The sequence below is a fragment of the Pelodiscus sinensis genome, chromosome 30, assembly GCF_052426305.1.
Source record: "Pelodiscus sinensis isolate ZL-2025 chromosome 30, ASM5242630v1, whole genome shotgun sequence".
NCBI classification, from domain to species: Eukaryota; Metazoa; Chordata; order Testudines; family Trionychidae; genus Pelodiscus; species Pelodiscus sinensis.
The window spans coordinates 4,655,389-4,668,145 of NC_143081.1; the positions used below are offsets into that span (position 1 = coordinate 4,655,389).

Below are 12,757 nucleotides of genomic sequence, written 5' to 3' on the forward strand. Positions count from 1 at the left end.
CCTCTTTTAGTAGAGCTCATGGAAGGGGCAGGGTATTGAGTATTCGTGTGAGGTCCATGGCCTACTTAGGCTACAGAACAGAAGGCTGCTTCCCAGCTCCTGTGGAGGGGTCCCTGGGTAGGACTCTGAGATCAATGGGGAGTTTTCTCTGGTCTGGGGGATGCAGGAAGTGAAAGAGGATGATCCTCATAGTCACCCATCCCCTGGACATAGAGGAATTTCCTGGTTTGGAGCTGCAAAGTCTCAACCCATCCATATTGGACAAAGCCGGTGTTGCCCAAAGGAGGGGATGGGACACCAGTTGTTCCCCTTTTAGGAACACGTGTGGGAATGGAGTCCAAAGAGGGAAGCCCCTTCAAAGTTGTTCCCATTGGAGGGTTTCATTAAGAGGTGAGCTGTAGTCACACATAGAGCTTGGCACCCCAGTTCCACTTGGATCTGTGCACACATAACATGGAGTCTATGCGCAGATGAGCTTCAAGTCCAAAGAGACACAGTGTGATGAGGGAAACTGAGGCACAGAGAGGGGACAAGAATTCCCTGAGGTCCTACAATGTCAGAGAGAGAAGGCACAGACAGGCCCAGGGATCCCGAGTCCCATCCTAGTTCCCCATTCATGGGAACACACTGCCTCTGGGATGATACAAAACAGGGGAAGTCTCGGAAGGGCTCTCTGGGCAAATTCCACAGGCTCCTAAAATAGAAGTTAAGGAAGAGGCCTCTCTAATTGCCCTGTTTATCCCTTCCCCAGTGCCTCTCTGCCTGGTGGAGGACCCAGGGGTCTGTGCTGAAGGAGGAGAGGGGGAATCGGATCCTCTCTGGACGCCTGTAACCTTCATCACGCTATTCCTGCTCAGCCTGGTGTACAGCACCGGCATCACGCTGTTTAAGGTGAGAGCCTCAGTTGCCTTCTGGTTGCACTTCATGGCTTTAAGCAATGACCGGTGCTTAGTCAATGGGCCTGGGACCAGAAGCAGGTGGTTGAGACTATGCTGGCTTCACAGGGATTGGTCATGTGGTGCCCGGTGGGCAGTGGCCGCTCCTCTGGGTGGTGTGCCAAGGCTGGAGTTTCCACAAGTCTGGTTCCAGCTCACGGGAGAAGACTTGGTGGGGGGCAGGCTTGGCTGGGTGAGGCTGCATGGAGCAAGTCTCATGGTCCATTCTGGCCTTGTTCTATCAGGGTATGTCTAGACTACATGCCTCTGTCGTCAGAGACATGTAGATTAGGCTACCGGCATAGGGAAATGAAGCTGCCATTTAAATAATCACGGCTTCGTTTAAATTAAAATGGCTGCCACTCTCTGCTGACCAGCTGATGATCAGCTGTTTGTCGGCAGATCGGGGCAGTCTAGACGCGCCGCGGTCGACAAGGAAGCCTTTGTTGACCGGCGCAGGTAAACACGAGGCATACCTGTGCCGGTCGACAAAGGCTTCCTTGTCGACCGCGGCATATCCAGACTGCCCGGATCTGCCGACAAGCAGCTGATCATCAGCTGGTTGGCAGAGCGCAGCAACCATTTTAATTGAAATGAAACCGCAATTATTTCAATCGCGGCTTCATTTCCCTATGCCGGGTAGCCTAATCTACATGCCCCTGACGACAGAGGCGTGTAGTCTAGACATACCCTCAGTGTGGGATGCTGCCCTTGACCCCAACACTAGCACAAGCTGAATCCCTCTCCTTCCTGTGTCTCCAGGTGCGGTGAGTGCTCAGCTCTGGACTCCTCCTTTCTTTTCATGGACTCCATCTATTTTCAGTGCTGCTCAGCTCCTACCTTATACGAGCCCTCCTGAAGGAGCCATACTGTTATGCTTAAACGAAGGAAGCCATGGAAGGGCGTGAGCTCTGCCTGTCCCAGAGCAGGGAGGGCAGAGAACTTCCCCGAACGTCCACAGGGAGCAGTCACATTGGAGGTGGAACCCAGCCCCGTATTCCTCCACCTCTCACAGCCAGGATTGGATTTGCTCGTGCGTGGGGATGCATGGGTGGGTGGGGATAGATGGGCAGTGCCCTGAGATCTAATCCTGATGGACTCGGGTGAGGGAAAGGCACCTCTCATCCCATCCAACGTTCCTCGTGCAACGGAGACAGGAATCAAGTGTTGGAGCCAAAATAAAACGAGTTTAAAATTGTGATCTGCATCTCAAGGTGGTCTTGGGTGGGGAGTTGCCAAGGAGATGAAGGAGAATGCTAGCCATTGTGTGTCTGTGTGTCTGGGTCTAGCTGGTGCCTACACACACATCCAACCCTCTCTCCTTCTCTCTCTTCCTTCCCATACCATTTGTCCATCTCTGTAAATACCCATAGCAGCCTCTCCACTTTTCTTTCTTTCTTTCTTTCTTTCTTTCTTTCTTTCTTTCTTTCTTTCTTTCTTTCTTTCTTTCTTTCTTTCTTTCTTTCTTTCTTTCGTTCGTTCGTTCGTTCATTCGTTCGTTCGTTCGTTCGTTCGTTCTTTCGTTCTTTCCCAGTCCTCTGTCCCAGCCTTGAGGGGCTGTGGTTTGAAGTCCCAGATCTCTGGGTTTGTCTCTAGGTCCCCTATCTCCCACTGAGGGTAGCGGGGACCTTACAACTTTTGACCGTACCTGGAGGTGCCCCCTGCACACATAGCGCGGCTGTCTGGTGGGTCTGAGGGGTTATTTCAAAGCAGGGGTGGGGGCTGAGAAAAAATGGAGCCTGAGTTGTACCTCTACTTATTTATTGTTACTCAGTGCAAACAACGTCACACACAAATCCCAGTGAGGAGCTCAATATGCAACACACTGCAAGACAGACACAGCCCTGCTGCGGCCCCGCTCCAGCATGGGAGATTGGCTGCCACTGGGTGGGGGTGGAAAAATGGGGCAAGGAGAATTTCTTCTGTAGGGGGCACTGGCTCTGAGCCAGGGAGACTTTGAGGGGCTCGCTGGGTTGGGTAGGCAAGGACTGGGACATGGGTGTTTTCTCCTCTAGGGGGCGCTGTGTATGTCCAAGGCAGAATTCGAGGGGCTGGATGGGTTGGGCAGGCTGGGACCAGGACATGGGCAGCTTCTCCTCTAGGGGGCTCTGTCTCTGACCCACTCCTACAGCAGGGAACTGCTGGGTGCAAGAGGGACATGGGACGCAGGTTGGTTCCTTGCTCAAGGCGCTGGCTCCCTGCGTGACATGAGGTGCCCGGTCACAGCCCAGATCACAGCAGGGCAGCGCGCCCAGCGGCTGAGGGCTCAGGAGGTCACAGGAGGTGAGTCACTCTTGCCCCACACCAGAGGGATCTACCAGGGCACCGAGCTGCAGGAGGGCACTGTGGGAGTCAGGACGGCAATGCCAAAGAAAGGGGGCAGCGCTCCTACACCACTCGCTGGATCACGTTCTTGTACTCAGGGCCGTTCGCCCGCTTCAGCTGCACCACGGTGGAGAAAAGCCACTTCACCTGCAAAGGGTACGGACAGAGAGGGCAGGCGTGAGAGGGGGGTCAGAGCTGGGGGTGGGAAACTGCTCTGTCTGTCTGTCAGTGTCATTCTGTCTGTTTTTTATGTCTGTGTCTCATTCATTCAGCCAGTGTCTCAAGCAGCTTTTCTTCTTTCTCCTTCGTGTCTCCCGTCTTTCCTTCCTTCCCACGATGCACCCAACCGTGCTTACCTGGCTCCCCCTGTCCCTGCTACCTTCACCCTCTCTCACCTTGAACAGGGTCACCGTGGCGCTGTAGCAAACACTGAGGAGGAAGAGGGTGATGAAGACCGAGATGGTGCTCCAGAGGCTGTCGAGATCCTCGTCGCCGTCCTCGTTGCAAAAATCGCCAGACGTGATCACCTCTGTTGGGGGAGAGAATGAGACGTCACCTCTGTGTCAGCCTGTGCAAGAGCAAAAGCTCAGATGTTGTACCCAACAGCAGTTGGGGTATGTCTAGACTACATGGCTCCGTCGATGGAACCATGTAAATGAGGCTTCTAGACATAGGGAAATGAAGCGTAAATTTAAATAATCGCCGCTTCATTTACATCAAAATGGCTGCCACACTGTGTTGTTCAGCAGTTTGGTGGCACAGCGCGGTAGTCTGGATGCTCCACGGTCGACAAGGAAATCATTTGTTGACCCCCCCCCCCCGTTATACCTTGTAAAATGAGGTTTACCGGGGCAGTCAACAAAGGCTTCCCTTGTCAACCGCAGAGCATCCAGACTACCGTGCTGTGCCGCCAAACAGCTGATTGGTACAGCGCAGCAGCCATTTTGATGTAAATGAAGCTGCAATTATTTAAATTGCTGCTTCATTTCCCTTTTTTGAGTACACTAATCTACATGGCTCCATTGACGGAAGCATGTAGTTTAGATGTACCCTTGATGTACCCTCTATCCACCCATTGTTCCATCCCTCCGCTCAACTCTCTCTGGGAACATTCATCTATCCCTGGCCATAAGGCACCCATCCATCCCCACGAACCATCCTTCTGTCCATCCCTACATATCACCTTCTCTGCCTCATTCCTTCCCTCTCTTGACATATCCATCTATCCTCACCACTCCATCCATCCATCCCCACAAACCATCCATCCATCCCAAGACATAACACCTATCTGCCTCCTTCCTTCCATCTCTAGACACATTCATCAATCCATCCTCACAGCTCTGTCAATTCATCTCTACAAACCATGCCTCCATCTATCCATCCCCACTTAAACCTCCATGTGTCAATGACCACAACTCATCCAGCCATACATCCACCTATGCCTGTCCATCTTTAGTTACATCCCTCTACCCATGGCCATAAACCACCCACCGATCTATTCACATGAGAATCACAAGACACCTTCATCTTTTCATGCCTGCACTCAGGAATTTCTAATTCACCCATTCACACATGACCATAAACTATACATCCACCCCACAAACCATCTGTCCATCTTGACATAAATCCCTCCCCCAATCCTTTCTCCATTCATCCATGGCCACAAGCCAACTATCCATCCATAGGTCCAACCTTTCCCACCTCCATCCTTCAACCTATACCTCTCTACACTTCCATTTATAGATGCATCCATCCATCAGTCACTCGATCCATTGCTCCATCCATCCATCCATCCTTCTACCCATGACCACAAACTATGCACATGTCCATAAAAATTAAAGCTCCATTTATTGAAGACAACAAATCATCCATCCATGTATCCTTCCATTCAACTCTACATCCATAATCACAAACCATCCATTTATCCATCCACCAATCTACTCCTTGACATCTCCACCCATCTACCCACCGATTCAGCCACCACTAGATACAGCCATCCATTCATGACCACAAACCCTATATCCAACCCACAAAAATCCATCCATTCATCCCCCTTACCCCTCCATTTATCCATGACCACACACCATCTATCCATCCATCAATCCATCCTTAGACACCACCATCCATGCATGGATGGTGCTCCACCCTTGCATCTCCAGATACGTGTATCTAATGATGGTCACAAAACCTCCAAGGGTATGTCTACACTACCCTGCTAGTTCAAACTAGGAGGGTAATGTAGGCATACCGCACTTGCAAATGAAGCCCGGGATTTGAATTTCCCGGGCTTCATTTGCATAAGCGGGGAGCCACCATTTTTAAAACCCCGCTGGTTCGAACCCCGTGCAGCGCGGCTACACGGGGCTCGAACTAGGTAGTTCGGACTAGGCTTCCTATTCCGAACTACCAGTACACCTCGTTCCACATACCCCAAGAATCCATCCCTAGGCACATTCATCCATCCATCTATCCATCCATGCCTCCACTGCTCCTCTCTAGCCACCTCCATCCATCCAATCATCCAGAGAAGCACGTCTCCATTCATATCTTTCTAGCTAAACACATCCATTAATTTATCCATTGATGCCTCCATCCACCCATCTTTAGACACATCCATCCCTGCCTCTCACACACTTTCACTTCCACAGTTCCCTCCATTCATTCACCACAGCCTATGGAGATGAAATGGACGGAGAACCTCACTCATCTCATGTGGCCATGGCCACATCCCCAGACGGTGAAATTTGCCAGGTGTTAAATTTCAATGTGCCTTCATTTCCCTGTCTGCAAAAGCTGGCTTCAGATCCCCGAGAAGTTAAATCCATAGGAGTGAGTGAGGTGCCGGGACATTGCCATGTTCAGGAAGCCCCCCAAAGACCAGAATGCCTGGGTTTGCTGCAGGTACTCCATGACCCACATCTCAATGCACCTATAAGCTTGGGAGACACTTCAGCCATCTCTGGGGATGATCATACAGGGAGCGGGAGTGGGACGTGGGGATGCTGAACATTGTTGCTATTCTGAAGAAAACCACCTGGCTACGTCTACACTGGCACCCTTTTCCGGAAATGCTTAAAATGGAACAGTTTTCCGTTATAAGTATGTCCAGAAAAAGCGCATCTACATTGGCAGGTTGCTTTTCCGGAAAAGCACTTTTTCCGGAAAAGCGTCCGTGGCCAATGTAGATGCGCTTTTCCGCAAAAAAGCCCCAATCGTCATTTTCGCGATCAGGGCTTTTTTGCGGAAAACACTACTGTGCTGTCTACACTGGCCCTTTTCCGGAACAGTTTTTCCGGAAAAGGACTTTTGCCCGAACGGGAGCAGCATAGTTTTTCCGGAAAAGCACTGACAATTTTACAGTAGCTCGTCAGTGCTTTTCCGGAAAAGGAAGCAGCCGGTATGGACAGCTGGCAAGTTATTCCGGAAAAGCAGCTGCTTTTCCAGAATAAGTGGCCCAGTGTAGAGACAGCCCCTGTGTTTTCCAGCTGGATATGATATATTCTAGTGCCTCCCCCCACTAGAAAACCCCCTTCCCTAGAGCTGTCAAAAGAACAGCTGCATAGATGGGTGTGGGGTCATGTTTGTCTCCCTGTGTTGGGTGTCTCTCTGTGTGTACAACCAGGAGAACCCAGGGGAGTAGAATCCTGTGTCATGCCATGTGACCTGTGTGCCCATGTGTACCAGAGTAGCTCTCCCTCTCTCTCTCTTTTTCTCTGTTGCTCGCTAAGCCAGCCCCCCACTCTCCTACATTTTGGGACCTCCCCTTCCAGCTCCTGTGTTGCCCCCAGGAAAGCAGCCCTAACACCTGCCCTGCAAGTGGTTACCTTTGAACCCCAGGTGCCAGCTCTGTGCTTAGCACTGCTTGGTGTGATCCCTGATCTTAGCCATGCCTTTCTGGGGATGATACACAGATGGAGAGACCCTGGGGGCAGGAAGGAGATGGGGCCCATGTGGGGGGCAATAGCAGAATCTGCATCATGTGGGCCACACCACTGCCTGGGCCCTTTATATCACTGGCCCTCAAGGTCACCAGAGGAAAAGAGACTTCAGCTTAGTTTGGTATCTGCTCTGGATAACAGACCTACTACTGCTGGTACTTTGCAAGGACTTAGTGACTGTAACTGATCCCTGCTTGTGGCATTTACTGTATGTTGTCCTGGGTCCCCCTCCTCAGCTGCTACTGGGGATCAGAGGGGAAGGGGGTGGAGGGAGAGTCTTTGGCCTCCTAGCCAGCAGGTGAATTGTGTATGAGGGCAAGGGTGTTTGAATTACCTACCCCCTCTGACTCTGTCTGGAAAATCCCCGTGGGGATTCTGCTCCTGTCTGTGGTGGCAGTGGGTGTGGGGTATAGGTTGATGCTGATACAATGGTAATAGCCTAGAGGAGATCTTGTCTGAATGAGGTGCCATGGATGGCTAAACCATCCAGAAATCCAGCTCCCCCACCCCTCCGGGCATCCTACACTCCATCCAATGCTAATCTGTCCATCCTCCATAATTTCCATGCATCCAAATTGATCTATGAACACCATACTCCTACATCCGCATCCATCTATCTGCATATCCATCCATCCATCCACCCTTCACCATGGATTCTCATTTTCCTGTCACCATTCATCCCCATCGGTGCTGATCTCCATCTCTCTCCATTAATCTCTCACAGTCCATCTGTCACCACCCGCACATCCATTCCTTCATGCTTCAGAATGGGTCCCCCCTCCAACCTTCTCCATAGATTTACCCATCCATCCCCAGCCATGGATGCACTGGTACCCCCATGTCCCCCGTAAACTTTCCAGCCATTGATTCCCCATTAAAATGCATCCTAATGGAACTGGGCTCTGAAACTAACTTGGTAACTGATGTAAGGTTGGGCAGGTCCCTTCCAACCTCGGTGTCTCTCTTCTCCCTCTTTCTCTATTTAGACCCCTTTGACTCCAGTGTCTATGCCTAACAGAGCCCTACTTCACTTCATATAATTCACTCGCTCTGAGATATATCTTGGTCTCTTATTCCTCTCCGAAATACGTATGTATTCTTGAAACCTGCTCTGAGAACACATGGCCCTCCAACTGAGCTGGGCTTGAACGTATCTGTTCCTCTGCAATTTCTATGTATATCTTTAAGGATGTGTCTAGACTACAGAGTTTTGTCGACAAAAGTCCACTTTTGTCGACAAAACTATACCTGCGACTACACTACCACTGAGTTCTGTCAACATAATGTCGACAGAACTCAGCAGTTTTGTCGATGCTGGTAAACCTCATTTTACGAGGCCTAACGCCTTTTGTCGAAAGAGTTCTGTCGACAGAAGGTGTTATTGCATCTAGGGTTGTGTCTAGACTACAGGGTTTTGTCGACAAAGCAGCTTGCTTTGTCGACAGAACTGAATGTAGTCTAGACGCTCTTTGTTGACAGAAGCTTTGTCGACAGTATGTGTCGACAAAACTTCTGTCAACAAAAGCCTGTAGTCTAGACGTACCCTAACTGTCTATCTAGACCTCTCTCCAACACTGATTCCATGATGTAGCCACTGAACCTTTCTTCAATAGCATCAGCCCACCCTTCCTTGATGGCATCTACCCATCTTTCCTTCTATGGCCTCAACCTATATTTCCTTCCAGGGCATCTAGTCGCCCTTCTTTACTTGTTTTCAACTTTTGTATCTACACATCCTTCCTACCATGCCTTCAATAGATCCTATTTCCATGCCATCAACTTATCCTTTCTTCAATGACATCAACCAGTCCTTCCTTTCATGGGATCTATGTGTCAACCCATGCTTCCATTCATGTCATCTACACATGTATCCATCCATCCTTCCTCCCATGTCAACTACTTATGTATCCACCCATCCTTTCTTCCATGAAGTCTACTCTTGTGTCCACTCGTCCTTCCTTCAATGGTCTAACTCTGTTTCTCTTTTCATGGTATTAACCCATACTTCCTTCCACAGCATCTCCCCATGTAGCTACCCACACCTCCATGGTATAGATGCACCCACACATACAGGATCCGCATAATAACATCTCCAGGATTGGAGTATCTCCGAGCTCCCAACCTGAGAATTTCTCCATCTTGGAAAACTCATAGACTTCACCCAGTGACACCACAACAAGGAGACCTTAGGGTGAGCGCACACTAGTTCCATTTATTCACTTGTCATCACTTATGGCACAGAGATTATTTACAGGAAGCTCTACCAGACAATGCTAGCAGTGGGGCTGGGAGGAGCCGTCTTCATTTACCAGGAAGAATGTGGATGTTGCGTTGGGTGAACTTCATTGGTTTCAGGGCTTCATGGATGACCATGCAGGTGAAGGTGGTTCCTTTCTTCCAACTGGCCTTGTCGACTGTTAGCTTGCTATAGAGGAAGTAGGTTGAGTCGCCGCCAGCTCCTTCCTTCATGGGCGAGGTGGTGACAGATTTGTTGTTGTCACTGGGCTGGTGATCCTCCATCCACTTCACTGAGATGTCCTCGGGGTAGAAGCCCCGCACCAGACAGGTGATGCTGACAGTATCTCCATTGCTGTTGCCATTCAGTTCATCATGATGGGGGCGCAGGAGGTAGACATTCGGAGGGGAGCTCTTTCCTTGGGTGGGTGGGAATGGAGGACACAGATGAGCCATGCACACCACTGGGCTGGAGCCACATGGGGAGATGGACAGGGCCTGTGTCTGTGTGGGGGGAGGGGACATGACCTCTGTCCTCCAGGTTGGTGGGGAGGGCTGGGGTGTGGAATGGGAGGTAGGTTGGTTTCATCTCACATGGGGATAGAGAGGGACCCAGGGCTAGGAGCCCATGTTGTTAGAGACTGGGACTCCCCCTGAAAGACCCTCCCTCCCTTTTGGGGTCTATAATTGGGGTCTTTCCTGTTAGGGACCGTACACTCCTCTTACCTTCCCTCTTGGAGATGGATTTGATGATGGGTGAGGGCAGTTCCGAGTGCTCCACTTTGCAGCTGTATTTGTCTCCGGTCTCCCAGTCGCGGGGGAAGATGGCCAGGGAGCTGGAGGCGGTGAAGGTGCGGTTGCGCTGCTCAGATAAGACGAGGGGCTCGGGGCTAATGGTCCCTGACTTCTCCCGGGACCAGACCACTTTCAGGTCAGCGTCGTTAGGCAGGTTGACGACCAGGCAGGTGAGCATGGGGCTCTGGTCCACGTACAGTTCAGCAGGGGATGGGGGCACCATGAAGACGAGGATGTTGCTGGTAGATGTAGATACGTCTGGAAACAGTAGAGATCACATCAAACGCTAGGCCTAGTCTCCCCTGTCTGAGCCCACCCTAGTCTCCCTGCTCCTCCCTCGAACCCAGATGGCATCCCAGCTCAGTGTCACCTTTGCACTTGCGGGCTTCACCCTCCTCTGTAGTCCCGGTGCCCGGATGGAACACTCTGCAGGTGTACGTCTTGTCCTCCATAAACTCTTCCTGGGAGACACTGGCATTGCTGTGGGTGCTGTAGGTTCTGCCACCGGCGTCCTTCTGAGCAGGGGCTGTGACACCATGAAGCTGCCCAGACACCCCGTCTACCAGCCATTCCACCTTCAGGGGCATGGGGGAGAAGTTGGAGATGAGGCAGAGCAGGTGGATGGTGCTTGGCTTGGTGGTGCAGGAGGAGTGGTAGACTTGCACCGTGGGTGGGTGGGGTTTGGAGCTGGCAGTTTCTGGGAGAAGGGAGGCAAGTGTTAGTTGCTGTACAAGCCCCTACTGGTCCCTCCATCCCTTTTCCTCTAGCATGGCCCTCCCCATCTGGCATTCTTCTCCTGACGGCACGATGCCCCCTTTGGAGACCTCTGTCCCTTTTCCCTGTGGTGCCGCACCTGTTGCTTCTCTTTGCAGGGTCTCTCTCATCTCACTCCTCTGCCTTTCAATGTATGGCCCCACATGCTCTCTGTCCAGACCGAACACCATCAACCTAACCCACGACGTTCCTGTCTTTCCATCCTTTCTCCCTTCCCCTCCATCCGCCCACACCAGCATCTCCACCGGTCCACCCCACTAGCAGGGTTCCCCCCCACTGCAACCCTCATCACATCAGTGACCCCTCCCACTCCCCTCCTTCGGCCACGCTGCCCCTACTTGGGATTTCCTTGGTGATGCTGGAGCGGGTGGGCTGGTGACCGACGGTGCAGCGATAGGTGTTGGATTCCCAGCTGCTGGCTGGGACGGTGACCTGGCTGCTGAGCGAGTAGAGGCCGCTGGAAGTTTGCAGCATGGAGGGGTAGGTTCTCAGTCCTGAGGCGCTGACACTGGGGCTCCATTGCACGGTGACCGGCTCAGGGGTATAGTCTTTGACCAGGCAGCCAAAGGTGACCTGGGAGGTGGTGGCTTCTCCGACACAGGAGGTGAGGGGGAAGACAGATGGTGATGTGGGTCCAGCTGTAAAAGCAGAGAGAGCAACGCCATGAGATGAGTCCTGGACTGAGACTTTGTCCTGTTCTGTGCAGGACTGGTCCCATAACACGGCACTGGGTCTATCTCTTCCTCATCTCTGCTCCTGTCTGCACAGCAGGCAGCTTATGTCAAGGCTGTTGATTGCTAGAAAGTGTTATTCTCTGTTAGCCAAGGTGGGCAGGGATGGGGTCCCCTACCTTCTCTTTGCCAGAAGCTGGGAATGGATGATAGGAGAAGGATCAAATGAGGATACCCTCTTCTGTTCACTCCCTCTGGGGCACCTGGCATTGGCCACTGTGGGCAGACAGGACTCTGGGCTGGAGGGACCTTTGATCTGACACAGGCTGGCTGCTCTGATCTTCTTACGATGACCCCAAAGAACTTGCAGGCCAAAGAGGTGCAATTCAGGAAGGATCAGATGGGAAAGCGAGGCAGAGAGAGGGGGAGAGGAAGGGACCTGATCTCAGGAGGTTAGTGGCAGATTCAGGGAAAGAAGCCAGGAGTCCTGTATCCAAACCTCTTGCCTCTAGACTGGACAATGCCCGCTACTGATATCCCACAGAACCCAAGGAACGGTTAATGTCACAGAATGGAGGGTTGTTGCCCCTAACTGGAGGTGGCATTTTCCTGAGGAACCAAATGTAATTAGATGCCAACGTGGAAGGATAAAGATCCCCTGGGATCAATCCCAGTTTCTGCACCTAGGAAACAATCCAAGATTTTGACCACAGAAGTGAAATTCACTGAGTTTTCTCGGCTCCCCAAAGAGTCACCGTGTCACTACCGTTTGGCTTGTTAAGCCTTTATCTGAGACAGTTCACACGCTAGACCTGCAACATTAGCTGTGGAGGAATAATAAATATTAGATGCTCCTGAGGCTCCTAAGCTTACTGTTGAGATCACAAGCCCCCTAGTTGCCTGTTATCGATACTGTTGCTCACTCAGTTTATTAGTGACCTGGAAAGTCCCTGGACACTTTTCAGGAAAGTCTGGGACTTTCCAAGTCAACCCGGGACATTTTGCTCATTGGATGAGAATGAGGGTTAATATCATCCAGTTACTATTAACCCTGGTGCACAGAGTGACAGTGAGGTGGTTAGGG

The 12,757-nt window shown here is 51.5% G+C and overlaps 2 gene segments (V, D, J or C); both read right to left on the bottom strand.

Annotated features, from left to right (window-relative positions):
• The window catches only part of LOC102458305 (immunoglobulin heavy constant gamma 2-like), a 209,142-nt gene that overhangs the window by 89,998 nt on the left and 106,387 nt on the right, over positions 1-12,757 (bottom strand).
• LOC102456066 (immunoglobulin heavy constant gamma 2-like) overlaps positions 2,673-12,757 on the bottom strand; it is a 119,700-nt gene continuing 109,615 nt past the window's right edge. Inside the window, 6 exon segments of the C gene segment in view lie at positions 2,673-3,407; positions 3,656-3,789; positions 9,508-9,852; positions 10,160-10,486; positions 10,599-10,925; positions 11,341-11,640. Coding sequence covers positions 3,324-3,407; positions 3,656-3,789; positions 9,508-9,852; positions 10,160-10,486; positions 10,599-10,925; positions 11,341-11,640 — 1,517 coding nt within the window.